Source organism: Orcinus orca, chromosome 1 (assembly GCF_937001465.1).
Source record: "Orcinus orca chromosome 1, mOrcOrc1.1, whole genome shotgun sequence".
Lineage (NCBI taxonomy): Eukaryota > Metazoa > Chordata > Mammalia > Artiodactyla > Delphinidae > Orcinus > Orcinus orca.
In genome coordinates this window covers 48983487-49005218 of record NC_064559.1, presented here as the reverse complement: position 1 = coordinate 49005218, position 21732 = coordinate 48983487, and the positions used below count along the sequence as shown (strand labels likewise).

The 21732-nt window shown below is 44.3% G+C and overlaps 1 protein-coding gene across 3 annotated transcripts; it reads right to left on the bottom strand.

Annotated features, from left to right (window-relative positions):
- Positions 1-3181: 3181 nt before the first annotated feature.
- RNASEL (ribonuclease L) lies at positions 3182-21217 on the bottom strand. Of its 3 annotated transcripts, XM_033437917.2 has the most exons (8): positions 21072-21217; positions 16975-18639; positions 12582-12667; positions 11130-11335; positions 10201-10333; positions 6106-6236; positions 5926-6022; positions 3182-5452 (listed from the first exon to the last, which is right to left on the bottom strand). In XM_033437917.2, the coding sequence occupies exons 2-8, from the start codon at positions 18449-18451 to the stop codon at positions 5378-5380; spliced, it is 2205 nt and encodes a 734-aa protein (XP_033293808.2). In that variant the 5' UTR covers positions 18452-18639; positions 21072-21217; the 3' UTR covers positions 3182-5377. The 3 variants fall into 3 exon arrangements, with proteins under 3 accessions (XP_033293808.2, XP_004275358.3, XP_033293810.2); XM_004275310.4 differs by lacking the exon at positions 5926-6022; XM_033437919.2 differs by lacking the exons at positions 10201-10333; positions 11130-11335.
- Positions 21218-21732: the final 515 nt, after the last annotated feature.

The following is a 21732-nucleotide window of genomic DNA, read 5'->3' as shown; positions in this document are numbered from 1 at the left end:
AATAAGAAAGATTTTTCTGATGAGAAAACAAGCCTTTCCTTTCCTACCAATCAGTCCTTTGAGAACCTCAACCCCAGTCTCCGCTTCCCTTAGATACTATTTTTAATCAACACACCTCTTCTCTGGGCCAAATACTACAAGCATGAGGTTATTTATTGCCCTTGCTAAGCTGCATTTCTTAGCGATTCAGTTCCATTTCTCTTTTCTGTTCCTTGTTTGTTTGGACTCTAGATTGTAAAGTACAAAGGATTATTGACCTGGTTGGAAAAATACCAGTCACCTTTCTTCTGTAAAACCAACTTGTGTTTCCATTACATTCTCTGTCAGGAGTTCATCAGTTTCGTTCAGTCCCCAGAAGGAGGTAAGCCGGCGGGTGTGTGTGGGGAGAAACCTGGGCAGCTAGGTTGCACAGCATCCCATGCCTGTCAGTCCTACGGTAAGGTACAAATACGGGCTGCCTTCATAGCCTTAGATGTACGGTTGGCTCAGGCTGTGTTGTGGCGAAATCTTAGGCTGAAAAATCGGAACCAAGAGCAACAAGCAGGAGTCTGATGGGCTGGGCTGTTTGTCTCACTGCAGCCAGACATGAGAGGGTTAATGACGGCCAAATTGCCTACAATATGTTCAGAATCAAAGGTAGCACCACCTTCACTGTTATCACCTGGCCTAAGCCACCATCATTTCTCGCCTGGCTATTGAAATCATCTCTGAATCAGTCTCCTCACTGCTGCTCTTGTTCTCTGCTCCCAGCAGCCAGGGTGAGCTTTTTAAAACTTCTGTTAGTTCATGTCACTCCTCTGCTCACTGACCCTCCCCACCACCACCACCAATGGCTCCCATCTCAGTGTGAAATCCAGCGCCCCTAAAATGCCTTTCCAGGTCCTAGAGACCTGGCGCCATTGCCTTTCTGACCTCATCTCCTGCTTCTCTCTTGCTCCCTCATTGCAGGCAGATTGACCTCCCTGCAGTTCCTCAGACATAGTGGACACATTCCCAGTTCAAGGCTTTGCACTGGCAGTTCACGCTGCCTGGAAGGCTCCTCCTCCATATATTCACATGGACCTCCCTTCACCTCAAGTCTCTGGGCAGTTCTCACCTCCTCATTGAAGGCTACCCTGATGGCCCAATGCCCACTCATCCACCCCTGCCCTAGCTCTCCCTACGTCCTCCTTTCCTTTTTTCCTGTAATGCTTATAACTTTCATTCTCACTAGAGGATGTATTTATTATGCTTATTGTATATTGTCTCTCTCCTCTGCTAGAGTATAAGCTCCTTGAGGGCGGGGATTTTTGTTCTGTTTGTGGATGTATCCCAAACACCTAGAATGGTACTCGGCACTTAGTAGGCACATAATAAATATCTGTTGAAAGAATGAATGAATAAGATTTCCATCTAGGGTTGATTTGACAACTTGATTCTCAGCTCAACTAGCCAAAAGAAAAAGGAAACCAGGGAACTTTAAGATTCCGGAGATCCCACTGAGTAAAATGTTGTAACAAATCGCCCATTGTACTCACCTCCCGCCTTCAATACATTGATATGTATTGGGAACATCGCTGTCAGCTAGGGACCATAGAAGGCAAGGGGCCTTCGATGGAGGGTAACTTTGATCTGTGGATTGTACACATACTTCTGTGTCCATTCCATGTCACTTGATGAATGTCACTAGAGGGTCTGGTGCCTAGCTTCAAAAGCACCGCATAATCAGGGCCCAACTCATCTCACTGGTCACCATCTTTCCTCACTCACACTGAGCTAGTGGGGGTCTGGCCATATGCAAGGCTGAAAGAGGGACCGAGGGAAGAGCTCATTTCAGTTTCTCACCATGGACTATTTTTTCAAGATCACTTTGTGGAGAAAAGATGGGGCATGAGGATGAAAGCTCAAGGCTCCTGCTTCAGTCCAAATGAGAAATGACGGTAGCTTGAGCACAGCAGACACAGAAGGTTGTGAACAGATTTAGAATTTATTTTGGTGAGAGAACCAACTGGACTTATTAATAGATTGGATGTAGGGCGTATGGGAAAAAAAGAAGCAAACAAGACTGATAATTCGTAGGCAATTATGTGGATAAATTTCAGAACATGGATATCATCTGTCTATTTATGACGATACTTGTCACGGCGCTTGAACAGAGCATCCACGGAGAAAAGAGGAAAAGTGAATTGCTTGAGGATTAATTCGGGGGCACTCAAGGTTTAGGGGTTGAGCAGAGAAGCAGCTGGCGAAGGACACTGTGGAGGAGCAACCACTGGGGAGGAGAAGCAGTAAGTGTGGTGCTGCAGGTGCTAAAGAAGACAGGTGCAAGAGCCAAAGGGTAGTCAGCTGAATCAACTGTGGTGTGAGGTTGATGAAGACAGCGAAGGACCATTGGATTCGGTTGCTATGAAGGCCATGGGTAACCTTGACCTCCTAGGCTTTAATAGGAAGGAACGGATGAAAGCCCCGATACACATTCTCACAAAGACCATCCAGCCTACCTGAACTCCCCATCTTTGGCGCTCCAGAAAAGCCACACCCTTTGGACTTGCAGACCTGGGTTTGCACCCTGGCTCTTCCACTTACTATCCATACAAACTTGGGCGACTTAGCAATCCTTTCTGAGCGTTAGTTGCCTCTTCTGTAAAATGGAAATAATTACATCTTATGGCATTGTCATGTTTGTTATGGGATGTCATGTATAAAAGCATTAGGCTCTGGAAAGCGGTAGGTGCTCAAGAGGTGGTAACTATTATTCTTACCATAATTTTCCTCTCCTGTGTTGCTTGTTCAGTGCATTCTAGGCAGGCAAGCTCCCCTCATCTCTGCGTAACTGGCGCTTCTGCTTGACAAGCCCAAGCACAGAATCACTTTGCCTAACACAGTACCTAACATGAACTACAAGCTCAATTAAATGTTTGTGATAATGGCAACTGAATAAGAAATATTTGCAGCATGTCCACAGAAACGCTTAGAGGATTAAAGTAGAGAGTACAATGATCAGACCCTTCCTTTTCTACAAGGACCCCCAAGGTGTGTATTGTTCCCGAATTAATGGAGGGCTGAAATTAGGCTCCTTTTCCCATTTTTAAAGAGCAGGATGCCTTTCTTAAAGCTTACCCAGGAATTAATCACTGAGCATTTTCTATTGTAGATATCACTACTCTCTAAAGTAGAAATGTCACTCAGAGAAAATCAGACATTCAGGTAATTCAAAGTTTTATTGAATATGCTTTACAAATGGGCATTTGATTGTCATATCCAAGTACTCACTACAAATCAGAAAAACAAATCTTACTTTTAAAACTTAAAGCAACCTTGCTGCTCCTAAAACCTTAAAGAAAAGTCTTAAGTTTTTTTCTTCCAGTACTTGTTAATTTCATTCAGTGACACCCTTCTTAGACCACCTCCTTTTTAAATTCTATTTATTTATTTATTTTTGGCCATGCCCTGTGGCATATGGTATCTTAGTCCCCAACCAGGGATCGAACCCGCACCCCCTGCGCTGGAAGTGCAGAGCCTTCACCACGGGACCACCAGGGAAGTCAAGACCATCTCCTTTTCAGAAAGAACCTAAGACACTGTTTTTTCTCACAGCTCGTCTCATTACAAAGCTTCATCTTCACCACCACAGTGAGGATAAATGGAAAGAATATCAGACTTCATGCCAGAAAATCTTTTCAAATTCAGACAGTGACACTTCCTATGCATTAGAGTAAATCAACACGTCTCTAACCTTAGTTTCCTCATCTGCAAAATGAGGATCACAACACGTATCTTACAGGATTATTTTGAAAACGAAAAGAAGTAAAATATGCAGGTGTAATTTATAACTTATAAAACACCATCAAAATATGTCCTAGCATTATTACTCATGTATGAAGAGGGATCGTTCATTTTTCAATGCATATTTATTGGTCATTACCATGTGGCAGACATTTTGCTAGGCTGTACGATACACATCAAAAAATATATCTATCATGGGCCCTAAGGAGCCAATGATATATATATCATTCCAGTGGGGAAGAATCATGCTCTGGGTGGAGAGAAACATGCTTTTGTGTGGCCATGGGTGCTAGGAAGCCAGAGAGGACACTCAGACAGGGGTGTGGAAAGTGAGGGCATTCAGAGGACTTCCTGAGGGGGTGACACTGGAACTGTCTCACTGCAGATCGAAAAGCAAGACATCACACTCAAGTCAGTCCTCTGTGAGGTGAGCCACACAGTCCACAGTCCTGGGCTCCCAGCCAGTTCAAAGGTAGCCCAGCCCGCTAAGGCAGAAGTTCTCAACCTCAGTGTCACTGATAATTCTGTTCTTCCGGATAATTCTGTGTTTTGGGGGTGCTGTCCTGTGCAGATCATAGAATGTTCAGCAGCATCCTTGACCTCTATCTACTAGATGCCAGTACAACCCCCCACCCTCAGCTTTGACAGACATTTTAACTGCCCAATGGCCCCTGAAGGGCAAGATTGCCTACAGTTGAGAAATACAGCCTTGACATAATAGAAAACCAACACAGGTGATTCTAGAAGGAACGCATTTCATACAGTTGGTGCTTAGACTTATACTAGTTAGTGCTCAACAAATACTGAATGAATGAATGAGCCACCCAGAGCCCATTTGACCTTTTGGGTCTCATGTAGAAGAGCTCTGAGCTAGTAATTAAGTTCTAAGGTGCCGAGTGAGAGGTAACAATAACACCACGTCCATTTATACTGCGCTCTGTGCAAGTTGTATAATCTGGGGCAAGCAGTTCAATTTCCCTGAGTCTCTCAGGCTCTTCGGTTCCTAAAAGGGGATATTAATCTTATCTTGCAAGGTTGTTGGGAGAATTACATGAGATAATTGATGAAAAACATAAAGCATTAGAGGTTTAGGAACTCACTCCTTTGGTGCAGTTGACAAGAGGAATCTTAGCAGGATGCTCTCCCAGCTCCTGCCACTAAGCTTTACCCTTAAAAAGGACTGGAGTAGTTTGAGCATATGCTTGTTTTTGTTATAAACGTGGAGAATGCTGAGCACAGCACCAGGAACTGACACATCAGCTATCCAATTCATTGCTCACAAGCAACCAGGTTAGTCAAAAGGCTCAGGGAATTCCCTGGTGGTCCAGTGGTTAGGACTCCGTGCTTCCACTACAGGGGGCATGGCTTCAGTCCCTGGTGGGGGAACTAAGATCCCACATGCCACGTGGCGCGGCCAAAAAAAAAAAAAAAATGTCAAGAGGCCCAGAGAGTTGTGACTCGCCCAGGATTACACAGCAAAAAAATACTTCCCTGAATTCAAAAGGCACTAGGGCTGGCCAGCCTGCTCACCACCACCACCTCCATCACACCTAGGCTTATTTAGCTGTGAGTTTTTGGAAAATGCTTTGTGTATTCTGTGTTCTGTAGTTTCCTATAGACATACATGACCAGATCGGGAAATTTCTCCTGAAAATACTGGGAAGGTTCTCCAATTTTTGACTTCATCCTGAAATGAAACATAAATATTTTGATATGCTTGCCCCAAACTCTGCATCCCCCCTTTATAGCATATGGCCCTGGAAATCTTTTTTGCTCCCCTGGTTTCTATAGCAGAATAAATGAGGACTTTGGAATCTGATAGAGCAAGATTCATCCCCTGACTCTTCAACTAATGGAGTAAACTTTGGCAACTTAAGTTTTATGAACCTCAGTTTTATTATCCATAAAATGAACATAATACTATCCCACAATCCCTTATCTACAATGCTGAAATCCAAAAAAGCCCTCAAAACTGCAAGTTTTTTGTGAGTTTACAGCTAAGAATTTTGGTAGCGAAAGCTAATTGGATTAACACGGGGCTACTCTTCCAATGCTACATTCGCTTTACCCAGCCACGCAGTCCCCTGTGTTTCTTCACACAAGAATCGCTAGCCTACTGTTAAAGGGGGCTCAGCAAAAAATGAAAAGGAAGAGGAGAACCTGCAGGGCATGTCCACTGTTGACTGTAAGACCCTTGTGATGGCCCTTTTCCACACAGAAGGAGGAATGACTTTCATCAAAATAAATATTCTTCTTTCTATCAAATTAGCAGATATAAATTTAGAACTGGAATTTTTCAATTATTCTCATCTCAAACATGACTTCTCATACATGACTTACTCTCGATTCTTTTTTTCATTGATGTGCTCTCCCAAATTCCGGATGAACTTCAGCAGGTCACCCACGGTGTCCTGATAAACGTTGCCTTTTTTATAAAACTCATTCATTTTTTCCATCACAAATTTGTCAATCTAAAAAAACATTACACAAGAATGTGGTGGCAACACAAAATAAATCCTGAATGTTAGTACAAAAAGGCAGAGTACAAATCTGAATGTATGTCAAAATTTCCACTAATTGATAAAGCAAATTAATACAAAGAAAAGAATGGACGTAAGCACCGTACACCACAACGCTAACTGTAGTTGTGTTTGGATGTGGAATTATAAATAACTTTAAATTCGTGTATCTATTTTCCAAGAGAATTGTTTTCATAGAAATTAACGACATTAAAACATGGTTTAGGAAATCGTTGGCTACTATACGAGGAAATTTGCTCACTATACTCTACAGTAGCACTGTCCTTGTGGCCACCCTTCCAATTTCATACTTGATTACATCTCCTCCTTCAAGAGGGTTGTCCTGACTGAAATCAGGCGTTGCAGCCATTGCCATAGTGAGTGTAGTTGTTCTTTGTTTTGTTTTGTTTGTAATTATGTTTCCAAAGGTTACGTGTTTCTCCTTGTCCCTAGGTGTCCCAGGGCAGCTGCTGTCATATTAATAATGCCTTCCTGGGCTTCCCTGGTGGCGCAGTGGTTGAGAGTCCGCCTGCCGGTGCAGGGGACACGGGTTTGTGCCCTGGTCCGGGAGGATCCCACATGCCGCGGAGCGGCTGGACCCGTGAGCCATGGCCACTGAGCCTGCGCATCCGGAGCCTGTGCTCCGCAATGGGAGAGGCCACAACAGTGAGAGGCCCGCATACCGCAAAAAAATAAAATAATAATAATAATAATAATAATAATGCCTTCCTCTTGTAGATGGCTCTGATAGGTAGAAAGAGTCTGGAGTAAGAGAATAAGATGCAACAACCATGAAGCCAGAGGGTCCCTTAGGAAGAGTAACTGGTGACTAGAAGCCTGCCTGGGGGTACTATGTGTGGAGCACATGTGAGAAATGCTGAGCATGTATGTGTACTAGAAGAGGCAGCCATGTGAAGAAGGTGGAGTCCACACTGGAAAACTGGTTGCACGCCCAGGAAAATGGGCAAGTCACCAAAATCAACAGGACAACAAAGCTGAAAATGAAAAGATAAGACTTGAAGTCAATCAAAATTCAACATATGTCAATGAAATTTAAGGGAAAGAACCAATGAACTGGGAGACAAAAGAACAGAATTCTCTTTCCAGCTCTGCCAACCTCTGGCTTTCCAGCCCTGAGTATTTGGGGTTCCACCTCTGAGCCTCAACTTCCTTGGCAATTAAATGATTTGGTGGACTTGATGGCATCATAACATTGTGCAGTGAGCCGCTTTAGCGCGTGGCCTTTTTTTTTTTTATTTCCCATTTTTTTATTGAAATATAGTTGATTTACAATGTTGTAATTTCTGGTACAGCAAAGTGATTCAGTTATACATATATATACATATTCTTTTTCACATTCTTTTCCCTTATGGTTTATTAGAGGGTATTGAATATAGTTCCCTGTGCTATGCAGTAGGACCTTGTTGATTAAATACGTTTTTATATTTTTATTTTTAATCAGTTTTAAATGTTTCTCTAGGGGAATTGGCACATTTAATATTTGGTCTCATTTGTATTATCTTTTTTTCTGTATCTCTATTTTCCTATTCGCTTTTCAATTCTGTACCTTCTATTACAGTAGATTGGGTATCCTTTTGTCATTTGTAGTACAATCAGAATAAAATCTTATGTAAATTATCTGAGGATAAAAAAGTAGTTCTACCATAATTTTTCATGTTTATAAATAGAACTGAGGCTCCTTTCTCTGGATGATAGAGTCTTGCGTCTTTGGGTTCAGCCCCATTTTCTCCAACCCCCTTGTCTCCCAGGTTCCTCGTTGTTGTATCTTGTTCTCTGGAAACACTTTTTTTTTTAAAGTTATTTATTTTTTTTGTGGTACACGGGCCTCTCACTGTTGTGGCCTCTCCTGTTGCGGAGCACAGGCTCCAGACGCGCAGGCTCAGCGGCCATGGCTCACGGGCCCAGCCGCTCCGCGGCATGTGGGATCTTCCCAGACCAGAGCACGAACCCGTGTCCCCTGCATCGGCAGGCGGACTCTCAACCACTGCGCCACCAGGGAAGCCCCTGGACACGCTTTTTAAAATTACATTTTTGCACCTTAGAACCCACCTGTATCATCACATCTGATGACTGATAACGTTCCATTACCTCCATAACCTTTATCTCTCTAGTGATATTTAGCACCTTATTTGTACTTTCCTCTTCATTTCAATTCTGTCCTTCCTTCTTGTGCCTCTGGACCTTTGGGCTTTGATTGACAATTTACCCAACACCACTGCATTTTCTCAAACCTTGCTTCTGCTTTCAAACAGAAAGTAAAGGCCAGATAATTAACCTTCAAGAGAATGACTTTCCTATATGGTCTGAAAATAATGCTCCATTTAACACTGAGTGGAGAGTGAGAAAAGAAGGGAAACAATAGCTTTCATCACCTGCTTCTTCTGTGCTTTGTGCTCTATACTTCTCTTATTTCTACTTTTGCAACCACTTTTACTAGCACTTCAGTCTTGAGGTTGGATTTCTCCTTTCTATTGCCTGTAGTACTGTTTCTCTGTCTCAGACATTAAAAAGAAAAAGAAAATGACAATCTCTATCAGCTACAGGTTAGCACATGGCCTTTAAGCCAGAGTGCCCAGCTTCAAATCCTGCTGCACCCTTTACTGATTCTGTGCCTTTGAAACAAATCACTTGTCTGTGCCTCAGTTTACCCACCTGCAAGATGGAGCTAATTGCCTCAGAGGCTGTTGTAAAGATTAACTGTGGTTACTCATGGAAAGTCCTGAGAACTACAGCTGCCATGTAGTTAGCACTACGTGATCGTTAGCTATTACTATCATCTGCTCTGGTTTCAAATGTCTTTGTTTCTACAAGTTTAATTTTTAGCTGAACTTTTATAGACATTCATTTAGCAAAGAGTCATGGCACACCTACTCCATGCCAAGAATACAATGACAGACAAGACAGCGGATGGTCTCTGCCCTCGTGGAACTTACTGTGTAGCAAGAAAGAGAGACGTTAAGCCAGCAATTATGAGTGTAATATGTGGTCTAGAGGCAAGCAAGGGAAGGAAAGAAAAATGAGATGCAGAAATGAAGAGGTTTGAAAGAACTCTTCAACTCTTAAGATACAGAAGTTGCTGGTCTCACTCAAAGACTTGAGAGCTATGGATTTTCCCATAATGCTTTGCCCATGTCTCTGGGGTACCCAGCATGTATCCCACAGCCATCATTCTGTGGGTCTCTCCGCCCCACATGGATGCTGTACTCTGTTTTGTATATCTCTGACCTTGCATGGGCCTAACACATACTGGTACTTGATAGATGTCTGCTCATTAATAATAACGAAAGTTCTGGTAGTACTGACTAGACTGAAATGGTGATTAATTTTTATGTTCCACTATATTGAGTGGACCTTCTCTGGAAGAGGAGGAATTTGAAAGATCATGTTTTTTTCTTTTCTTTTTTTTTTTTCATTTTCTGTTCTCTCATACAGAAAATAGGTGTGTCTATGTACATGGATGTTCAGGCAGGGCTGTTCACTGACAGCAGAGGGAGCCAGTCTCCCTGGATGGAAATGCCCCATGGGGGAGTCCCTCCTTTGGGCTAAACTCTATTTCATCATCTGCTCTTGTCACAGTGGAAATAGAATTATTAGTCAGACCTCGCTCAGAAAACAAGGCTTGAGAGAAAGAGTCACAGAAAAGAAAAAGGCTCTTGGGCTGTGACAAGGCCATCCTAAAGAGGAGCCTGGATGAGTCTCTCAGGAGGGCCTGGCCTGGAGCAGAGACTCAAAAGGGCAGAGGGGACCTGGGATGGGAGGAGGGAGAGGAAAATCCCCTTTCTCACCACTTGGTTGGGCCAGGCCCGTAGTATAAAACAGTTAGGAAAACCAACATAACACATGACACAGATTCTTATTCCTGGAATAACTCCCAGACCATAGGAGTTGTTCGCACCTTAGTTGTCCACTGGGCAAAACTTGTGGAAAGTTCAGATGTTCCAGGTTGCAGAAGCTGGAGGATCTTGCCCTTAGCATTTCTCATTTTGATGTCAGATTCATTTCCCACATCCCTAAGGGTCCTGTAGCGGCTGAGAACGACAGAATCATCACGGTTGTTCCATCCTAATTCCATCTAATCTTTACAGAACTATTAGATTTTGGCTTTTGATAGGAGTAGTAAAAGCATGTCTCTAAAATCTGCATAAGGGGAGAGCTCTCTCTCTGTTTTCCCTCATCCTTTTTCTATTCTTCAATGGAGAAAACCAGATCCAGAGAAGTTCAGTCACTGCTCCAATGACACCCAGCCAGGAAATGCCAAGCTGAGAGAAAAGCCTGGGTCTGCTGACTCCCAGCCTGACTCCTGCCCACCTCACCATGATGGTTAATTTTATGTGTTAATGTCACTGACCACACAGGGCCCAGGTTAAATATTATTCTGGGTGTGTCTGTGAGGATGTTTCCGAGGAGATTAGCATTTGAACCAGTGGACTCAGTAAAGCAGATGGCCCTCCCCAATGTGAGTGGGCATCATCGAATCTATGGAGGGCCTGCCTAGAACGAAAGGGGAAATTCGCCCCTCTCTGCCTGGTTGCTTCAGCTGGGACATGGCTCTTCTCTTGCCCTCAGCTGTCCCAGTTCTCAGGCTTTCAGACCCTTACTGGAATCTCCATCTTCAGCTCCCCTGGTTCCCAGACCTTTGGATTCAGATTAAATTACACCATTGGCTTTCCTGGGTCACCAGCTTGAAGATGGCAAATAGTGGAACTTCTCAGCCCCAATATTGCATGAGGCATTTCCTTATTTTGTACATATATAAAGAGCCCTGACTAATACACTCACTGTCTCTGTCCTGGAGGCCCGTAATATACACTCAGTTTTCCTTACCTCGCCCAACTCCAAAAGAAGGGATGACCCAGCAGGCCACTCAGATGGTCCTTCACATTGTCCCCAGGGGAGAACAGGTGATGAATGAGGTCCCGAGTTTCCTCATCTGGAGAAAGTTGAATCAACTCTCCATTTCTTAGATCCTTCAGCCTCTCAAAAGAAATGTCTCCCTGGTTTACCACGTACAGGACCAGCAGTCCCAGGGCCTACACAAAAGCCATAAATCAAGCCAAAAGCGCTTATGAATTTTCGCTCTATTTGGGGAACTTTGGAGGGTGTGGCACAGGCTATAAGCAAATGGAAAACGGGTAGAATCTCGAGGAGATTCCACAGCCTGGTCAGGGAGAGAAGGCATGGGCTTGTGCACAGAGAACTCTTCAAGGTAGTGTAGTCTAGGATACTACCCCTTCAAGGTAGTATAGTTTATAGGTTTAGGTTTATAAGGAACAAAAGATAATCCCAGGCCAGGGTTGTCAGGGCAGACTGCTTAGAGGAAGAGGAATTTGAGCTAGACCTCAAAGTACGGATAGAACTTAGATAAACAGGGGAAAGGGAGAAGGTTTTAAACAAGGGGGATGCTCAGAGTCTGGGTGGGAACTGGGACTTTGGGTCGGGCCTATGTCAGGCCACAGATCAAGGAGCCAGACCAGGTCCCGCAGAATAGAGGGAAGGCCCCAGGAGTCAGGGCACAGCAAGGGAGGAAGGACCAGGAAGGAGGCCAGCATAGAAACTGCACTGGGAAGGACACCAGTCAGTGAAGGAGCTAAAATCTGGAGCCGCTGAACCAGAAAGGCCAGGCATGGATGGAGAGTTCTCGTCTATTGGGTTGGAAGTTCAGCGCCCTGGAAAACTCCAGGCGAGAGCTGCGCTGACAAGCTCAGAATCTATCTGGGAGCCGTGGTCTGCAGAGGCTACGTCTCTGTTCTGTCTCCTCTCTGGAGAAACAGTTCTTTCAGGATCTTAATCTTTGGGGCCAAGTTTAGTCTCTTTTGAGGTGCGGATCGATCCCATCCCTCCGCTGTGCTTGAGAGGGCCTTAGTCGCTGGCCCTCCTAGGAGTTTGGCACACGTGTTTGAATAGAGTGGGAAAAGAAATCTCATTTACTTTGTCTTTAGGCAGAAAATACCTCCTATAGGAATTGTGGAATTATTTTGGAGAAAATCTCCTGGCGGTAATTCTGGAAGAACTGTGGCGTGTTCAGTGTATTTACTATTCAGCCTGTGGGGTCAGAGAGAGATCTAAAGAGATAGAGAAAGGGGCCACGGCGATGGTCAGCCCCACACCCACTTGGCTGTCTGCAAGGGAGTGAAGGCAGTGAGTACCAGGGAAATGCCGTGAAATGTCTTTCCTTCTGGTTGAAATAGGAACATCCTCTAACTGGCCACAGGGAGTAAAGTAATGAACAAAGAAGGAAGCAGAAAGATGGAAAAGTAAATTGTTTGTAGAAATTACCTTTAGATCTCTCTTGATTTCCTGTGGATCTCCGGTCCACTTGATGCTTTTATCGAAATCTGCCAGGTAAGCACCATTCTTGTAATCTAAGGGATGGTTTGTAGAGATGCATTGAAAATCCTCATTCTCCACATGCTGTAATTAATTTAAATAAGTCTGTAACACAATGTACAACCTATCATCTCTGAGGAAGACAATGATAAGCTCATATCTGCTTTGCTGTTTGCTTCTCAAAACACTGTCATGTGCACTGTGTCGTTTGATCTCTCAGGTATCTGCCAAGAGCAGGACTTACATTTTATTTGTTCCAAGCCAAGGGGTGGGGAAGCATGAGGATAAGTATAACCAGCTCCCCAGTCATGCAACTCCTGGGGTCAAAGAGCACAGATCTGTAAAGAAGCTGCTGGCAGGAGTTAAGGTTACATCCTATAGCTAAAGAACAACTAAACAATAAGGCTCCGAATCCAAGACCACCTTAAGCATAGCATTCCACCAAATCAAGCCCACTGGTCACTGCCCACTAAGACGTTGTAATCTGTTACCACGAATAAACCATGTGCTGGTAATGAGTCACTGCCTCCTCGCCCCCTTCAGAATCTTCCTCCCTTAAAGGAAGCCACTAAGTCCTCAGAAAGAGGGATGCATGGATGAGAGAGGTCAGGAACAAAATGAAAGGTGGGTGAGGCAGTAATTTGTCCTCGAAGAGGTGGCTTCAAGGAGTCTGAGAGGAAGACTGGGTAACCCCACACAGGATGATGGCCAGTACAACTGTGTGCTTCTCAAACTCCTTTCATTATGAACTTAGACATCACAGTTGTGAGGAAACTCAGAGTCTAACAAAAAGGAACCCACTAAATCATTCAACAAGTGTTTAGTGAGGGGAAAAAAATGATGGTGAGGAAGGAGAACACAGTCCTGGCCCAATGAGAAGTGCAGGCTTCTCATTGTGGTGGCTTCTCTTGTTGTGGAGCATGGGCTCTAGGTGCGTAGTTGTGGCTCACGGGCTCAGTAGTTGTGGCTCGCAGAGTTTACAGTCTCTGGGCAAGGAGACTGATACTAAAGGAGGATAAACATTAAATGAATTGCAATTTTGAAAATGCTAGCCAAAAGTGCAGGATGCCCTAAAAGTGGATCACGAGAAGAGCTACATGGCTGGGGTGGGGGTGCGGGGAGGGTGGAGAAGTTTTCTTTAAGGAAGAGACACCTAGGGAATCCCCTGCTGGTTCAGTGGTTAGGACTCCAAACTTCCACTGCAGGGGGCATGGGATCAATCTAGTTGAGGAAATAAGATCCCACATGCCGCATGGTGCGGCCAAAAAAAAAAAAAATGCAAGAGACGCCTAGACAGAAAAGATCAGAAAGTAGAATTTGGGTAGGTGAGTGGAATGGGGAACAGAGGGAAGAGAGAATTCCAGCTAGGAATGCGTGGAGAAGTCCACTCTGGCAGAAGGAAGGCCCAAGTGTGCACTTGGGGAGGAGGGACAGAGTAAGAAAGTTGCTTGTGATGAGGGTGAAGGGGCAGATGGGGTGCAGATCAGAAACCACAGACCACTTTCGATTATTTGAAGTGATACATTCCCTTCCCTTATTTAAGCCACTTGGAGTCGAGTTTTCTGCTACTGAAATTTGAAAGTACCTAATGGAATACCTCACCTCTCTTCTAACATTTGATTTGTTTTTTACAAATTTTTTATTTTCAGTTTCAACAGACATTGTTAAAGTGCTATAAAAAGTTTTAATGCTTATGCCCAGTTTCTGCACTACAGTGTAGAGAGGGAATTTGGCCCTGCTGGCACCTGATTTGGTGCCAGTGGAACTGGTTTCATACTTCTGGCCTCCAGAACTGTGGGAGATTAAATTCCTGTTGTTTTAAGCCACCAGATTTGTGACAATTTCTTTTAACAGCCATGGAAACGTACACATTTGGTTAGCTATGCTTCTTTGGGTGTAAATTCTTCTGTGTCATGCCTCTCTTTCACGGTATTGGCACCTCTTGCATATCCTAAGTGATTTTCGACTGTAAGCCTTACTTTGCAGTCAAGACTCCCTGATGTCCTGTGAGTTGTTTCTGTTAATGCCACCCAACAGAGTGGAGGGATGGAAGCAGTCGTCAGAGCTTCTGCTTTGCATTTTATTCAGTGAAGCTCAGGGGTAAGCAGGACATGCCACTTAGTAGCTGCTTTGGCAGAAATCTTGCATGTTTAACTGCTCTTTGTTTCTCTTGATATCACCAATGACCCAGTGTCTCAAGCAGTCCCCCTGTCTGTAGAAGAAAGGTCTGTCATAGATGCTTGGTCCCTGGGGAAGAGGGGAAGCCCAGGGTTTGATCTTCCTAGTGTCGACTGTCGCAGCAATCTGCCTGCTAGCTGGTCCTTGGTCCTCTCCTGCTTCTGGCTTCCATCACTTTGGAGTGGCACTTTTCTACACTGTTCCTACGTTCGTAAGTAATGTTTATCTGTGGCTTCCTGCATTTGTCCTGGACTCCTGTATTATTCTTCAATCCCATCCTATCTATGTTTAGTCTCTCCATGATTCTTCAAGGATTTTGTCCTCTAGGAATTCTTTTTTTAATGTTGATCTCAGTTATGAATTCATTTAAAAATCTTTTCCCATCATTGGAGGGATTTAATACAGGGAAGAGTCTGCAGTATGTGCTAGGTTCGCCACCTTGAGGCAGAAATATAATCAGTTCTTTACTGTTCAAGCTTAAGAATGGAAGAAGTGGTGCTAGAAATTTCAAAGAATAGGTAGTCACAACTTATTTTTCTTTAGAACGTGATGTGTGATCCTTTTGCATCAAGATCAGCAGGTAAACTTGGGAAGGACCTCACCTTTGGCTGAACCTCAAAGACTTCCTTACTGGGTAGAGTTGCACATATTTCTGGCCCTTGTCAGTCTCCCCAGCGAAGTTGCTTAAAACCAGGAAGGAGTGCCACAAACACCTGTCCTCACACTAAAACCAGATCTTACGTCTACCTATTTCTCTCTTCCAGGACCTTAAGTACCGTTCTCTGACTCTCAGTACCCACATCTTCTTTTTGCCCTGGTCCCTTACACCAAGCTTAAATGTCAGTGCATGTCTGTAGGTTAGGTATCTGCTTCTGCTTAGCCCTCTAGACAAGCACCTGGCCTTTGTTGGGCACTTACAATGTACAGATGACTTGTCCATTTGACATACTGCACTTAGACCTCATAACAACCTTATGAGGGAGGTATTATCAGTCTCAAGTGAGGAAACCAATGCTCACAGAATTAAGCGACTTGCTTGAGGTTACAAAGCTACAATGTGGTGGGACAAGGCTGCAAGGCTCCTTAAATATGGCTGAAGCCAAGGCTCTTTTTACTGTCCCACCTTGCCCCCTGGGACTTTACACTTAGCTCTGCTTGGTGTTTTTTTGGGGGGGGGATGTTTTGAATTTTATTTATTTATTTTTCATACAGCAGGTTCTTATTACTTATCTATTTTATACATATTAGTGTATATATGTCAATCCCAGTCTCCCAATGCATCTTGCTGCCCCCCCACTTTCCCCCCCTTGGGGTCCATACGTTTGTTCCCTACTCTGCTTCATTTTTTTGTTTGTTTGTTTGTTTGGCTGTGTTGGGTCTTCGTTGCTGTGCAGGTTTTCTCTAGCTGCAGCGAGCAGGGGCTACTCTTCGTTGCAGTGTGCAGGCTTCTCATTGTGGTGGCTTCTCTTGTTGTGGAGCATGGGCTCTAGGTGCGTAGTTGTGGCTCACGGGCTCAGTAGTTGTGGCCCGCAGGCTCAGTAGCTGTGGCGCACAGGATTAGTTGTTCTGCGGCATGTGGGATCTTCCCGGACCAGGGCTCGAACCCATGTCCCCTGCATTGGCAGGCGGATTCTTAACCACTGCGCCACCAGCAAAGCCCTCAGCTCTGCTTGTATCCTTGAATGTTGCTTTAGTTTATTTTGGTTTGGGTTTGCAGCAGTGGACACTGACTTGTTCGGTCTGCTTGCAGTATGTTTCACCGTGTCACATCTTAACCTGGATCCCAATTTTAACCTCAGCTTTGCCATTAAGTTTCACTGTAACTGCCACCTTCTCTGAAGGAACACACTTTCTAGGTTCCCTGACTTGCAGACTACTCTAAGAATTCAAACTTCTGGAGCTGGCTCCATCCAAGACCTACAAATCTGTATTTGCCAAGGGCAATATAAGGTTAGCCTGCTATTCCATTGGCATCCTCGACCTCCACGTGGAATACGGGTTATACCTGGTAGCAGGAGAGGTTGCACTGTCACCATCGATTTGTTACATTAATCCTCAAACTGAACAATCCACACTGACTCTAGTTCTTCCCTGTTCTGCCATGAAAATCCTTTCCCCTCGTAACAAAAGGCCCTACGTTTCTAAGAGAACACTGGGGACTTACCTATTAACATGTTTTGTGGCTGCAGATCCTGGTGAGTGTATCCAGACAGGTGTAGTTCCTCAACAGCCTTGAATAGAGACGAGAGGACATTTCGAGCAAACTCATCTTCCTTATTTCGCACAGCCTCCCCTCTGTGGTTGGCCAAGTGCTCCTCCAGTGTGTGTTCACACAGGGCGAGGCACACATACAGAGAGCCCTTGTAGTTCTCACTGCCATAGAATGTCACCACATTACTGTTGATTCGGTTGCTCTGCAACGAGGAGACTTCATTTTGTCCATGTGTGCTCCCTTCATAGAATAGCTTCACAGCTACCTCTTGGTCTTCATAGAACCCCAGGTAGATGCCCCCTTCAGAAGTGTCAGCAATTTTATATTCTTCATCAATAAAGATCTTAAGTTTGCCAATCATAGGGCGGTATATCCCGTGGAGATGTTTCAGGGCTTCCCCCCAGCGTGAGCTCTGTGGCTTCCAGTCTTGAGCAGGAGCGTGAAAATCTTCTACGGCTCCATGCTGGCGAAGAAACTTTGCAAGGTCATGGTCATAATTGCGCCTTGCTATGGCAAGAAGGTCTCCACAATCTGTTCTGGCTCCTTTGTGGCACAGCAACTGGGCGATTTCCTTCAGCTTGAGTTCAACAGCAAGATACAGTGCTGTTTTGCCCTCATTGTCTGTGTCATTGATCTCTATACGTTTTTGTTCCAGAAGCATCTGTACCAAACCCAGGTTCTTCTTTTCCACTGCCAGGATCAGGGGCGTCTTCTTTCCTTCCCCCCTCACACTGACATCAACCTTACAGTCCAGCAGAAGGCGAGTAATGGCCTTCACCTTCTCATTGTCAGAGTGCAGAAGAGCATAGGTCAAAGCATTTCTGCCCATATTGTCTCGGGCATTGACATCTGCCCCCATCTCGTGAAGGAGGATCCTCACGACATCTACATGCCCTTCTTCAGCAGCATCCATGAGAGCAGTGGCCCCTCCTTTCCTAATCTTCTCTTGATCCTGCTTTGTCTTTCGATGCAAATTCACCTTGGCTCCATTGTTATACAGGAACCTTAAGGCTTCGACTCTACCATACGCAGAGGCTTCCATGAAAGCTGTGAAGCCATGAACATTGCACTCATTGACATCTGCTACTTTCGGAAGTAAAAGTTTGAGCACCTTCACATTTCCAGTGATGCCAGCAACTATGAAGGGAGTGGCCCCATTCCTCTTCCGCAGACAAGGCTCAGCACCATAGTTAAGCAGAAGATCCACAATGTCCTCGTTGCCACTTTGTACTGCATTATGCAAAGGTGACCAGCCCCATTCTTCGTCCTGGAAATTGACATCAGCCCCTTTTTTTAGCAATTGCTGGACCAGCTCAATGTCATCTTCTTTAGTAGCTTTAATCAACAAATGATTGTCTTCCTCTGAAACCCTCCCATTAGTAGAGGGTGTGGGTCTTTCCTGAGGATTGTTAGGGCTCTTGGTCTCCATGATGGTAAATACCACTGGTTACAAATTTTTTGCCTTTTTTTCAAGAAAATGAAAAACTTATCTCCTTGGGATTTGATCAAAGAGACGTGGAACTCTTAGAAAATCCTGTCAGGGTAAATCAGAATTATCTGGCTACAGACCACCAGTATCAGGAAGGACAATACTCTTGAAGTCTTCTGACTTTCCACCTGGAGATGAGAGAGGAACTTCATAATTTTATAATAGTGAGAAAACATTTAGACTTCCCTGGTGGTGCGGTGGTTAAGAATCTGCCTGCCAATGCAGGGGACACGGGTTCAAGCCCTGGTCCGGGAAGATACCACATGCCGTGGAGCAACTAAGCTCGTGAGCCACAACTACTGAAGCCCACGCGCCTAGAGCCCATGCTCCACAACAAGAGAAGCCACCGCAATGAGGAGCCTGTGCACCGCAACGAAGAGTAGCCCCCGCTCGCAGCAACTAGAGAAAGCCTGAATGCAGCAACGAAGACCCAATGCAGCCAAAAATAAATAAATTTATAAAAAAACGAAAACATTTGAATTTGAGAAATTAATTTTACTAGCAACTTTTTCAAAATACATCTATTATAGAAATTTTTATTATAGAATATTATAAATATATATAAATTTTAAACAAGAAAATTATTACTTTATTCTCCCATTGCCCAGGAACAGGTATTGTTAATATTTTAGTATATTTCTATAGATTTTTAAAAAAATAGTTGGGCTCATGCTCTGTAAGTAACTTTGTATCCTGCCTCCTTTCATTTAATGCCTTATTATAAATAATGTCCTATGTTATTACAAGTGGGATTTTTTTTGGTTTTTTTCGCGGTACGCGGGTCTCTCACTGTTGTGGCCTCTCCCGTTGCGGAGCACAGGCTCCGGACGCGCAGGCTCAGCGGCCATGGCTCACGGGCCCAGCCGCTCCGCGGCATGTGGGATCTTCCCGGACCGGGGCACGAACCCGTGTCCCCTGCATCGGCAGGCGGACTCTCAACCACTGCGCCACCAGGGAAGCCCTACAAGTGTTTTAAAACATTCTGATGGCTATGCAATATGCCATCAGAGAGGTTTTTCAGTTCTCTACTATGGAGCAAATTTTTAAAATAACTTTTAAAACAGAGTTTCAAAATGATTACTTTTTCACAATTCGAAATAATGTTAGAGCAAATTTAGCTTACTTTAGCTTGTTTTCTTATGATAGATCTTATAATAGATTTCTTATGATAGATTTCAAAGAACTGAATGCCGAGTCAAAGGCTATGATTGTTTTTAGGATTCTCAACCTATATTAACACATTTTTTCCCAATGCCATATAAACATACTCTTACTAGGAATAGATGACCTTTTAAAAAAACCAGAACCCTCATTTAATAAGAAAATATGTGTTTTTCATCAGTTTGTGTTTCTGGTTGAACACGCTCAGCACATTCCTGGTTCTTTGCATGTGTGCAGTCCTATTCAAACTAGTGTAGAGTATGGTTAAGAACTCGGACTCCCAACTCAGCAAGATCGAAGTTTGAGCCCCTGGTCGTGTAATTCTAGACTCTTACTTCCTAATCGTGTAACCTTAGATTATTAAGTCTCAATTTTCTGTTCCCTCAAATGGGGGCAACAATAAATACAGTCCCCCGTATAAAGTGCATTGAAGTAGAGAGAGGGGGAAATATTAAGCCTTCAATAAATGGTAGAGCTAATTACGTCCGTTTATGAAAACAAAAGTTAACAAATCCCAGTCTCCCCACCCATGTGCATATACACACTACACAAAAAAGGGAACCTGGGGTGTCAGTTTAATCCAACTGCCCTTGATCAGCTCTGAGCAATTTAGACCCAATTCAAACAGCAGATGGCAGCAAACTGTTACCTGAATATTTACATAACTACATCTGCTGCAAAATTCACAGAGCAACCATTTTTCAGCAATCTCACCCCCTCCGACAGTGTCAAAGCCCTTACCTCAGAGGTCTAATCAAATGTGCAGCGGAAGCACAATCACCCGGTAATGAACTCTCTGGACCCAATGTTTGTGTAAACACTCCCGGTGACAGTGAGTGTGAGGTGGGCCGGAATAAAGGACCAGAGAAGGAAAGAATCTCGAAGAAACCTGGAAGACTCAGGGTTTCTTCGAACTTCTTTCCTCCTCCGGTCTTTTATTTATTCCAGCCCACCTCCAACTGCTAACTTCAGTGTAATACAATCGTTTAAGAATACCACATCTTGGACTCCTTTTGAGGAAATGCAAATAAAAATGACGATAATAATAATAATAAAAGAACCCCCAAGTGAAATATCAGAGTAGAAAATGAAAATAACCCATCAAAAACACTGCAAGGGAAGAGTCCTGCTTTCAGTTTCATTTTCTCCACATGACAAGATGTGCCTGATAAACTGAGATGACTTGCATAAATAATGTGTGGATTGTGACAGAACCCTGGGAATCTCAGGTGGGCTCAGGCCCAAAGGGCCCCCTGGGGCTGACCAGCTGGCTCTGTGAGCTCTCTCCTCTCCTCCAGTTCTACACCCACTGTCATCTCCAGTCCCCAAAGCCCAAGGAATCCTTCAAAGAAAACAACTTCTCAAGCTTTCCCAGCTCTCCTCCTTCTGCCCACCTTACCTTCTAAACACAGACGCCTCCTCCTTGGTTATTTCTCTGGCAGCACCTAACCCTCAAACACTGTAGCCAGCAAGGAAACAGTTCTTTCTGGGGCTGGAGCGTCGAGAAGTGAGCCAGCGGGGCGGAGCCTAGAAAGGAGAGTGAAAGGAGGAGGGAGGGGACACTGACCACGCCTACACTCAGCAGAGGTGGCCTGAGCTAGTAGCACCTTTAAACCTCCTAGAGGAAAGCAGTGGCTCTTTTGTTTTCTAACCTTTTATTTTCTATTGGAGTATAGTGGATTAACAATATGTTAATTTCAGGTGTACAGCAAAGGGATTCAGTTATACATATACATGTATTTATTCGGTGGCTCTTAACTGATTGCTGAGGGCTGATTTGATGTCCAAGATCGTGCTGCTCAGCCTTCAGCCTTTCAGGTCACAGCTCCAACCTGACCACGTTGTTCCAAACCCCCTATCTTCTTGAGGGAAATGAATGGTAAATAAACATGTATTAGGCACCGACAGGGTGCCTGGCACTATGTTCATTGCATCACAAGAGACTCGGACCCGATCAACCCCTAACAATCCTGATGATGATGAAACGGAGGCTGCAGGAAGCTAGATCAGCCCAAAGCCCAAGCTCCTTCACTCACCTGGGTGCTGTCAATTTCACCACC

What these genes read in the sequence shown, in the direction of transcription:
- RNASEL (XM_033437917.2), bottom strand. Translation starts at nt 18,451, where the DNA reads ATGGAGACCAAGAGCCCTAACAATCCTCAGGAAAGACCCACACCCTCT. An exon ending in GCCACAAAACATGTTAATAG is followed by an intron (nt 12,668 to 16,974) that starts GTAAGTCCCCAG and finishes ACCATCCCTTAG; the next exon opens with ATTACAAGAATGGTGCTTAC. An exon ending in ACAGTGGACATGCCCTGCAG is followed by an intron (nt 5,453 to 5,925) that starts GTTCTCCTCTTC and finishes GTTTCATTTCAG; the next exon opens with GATGAAGTCAAAAATTGGAG.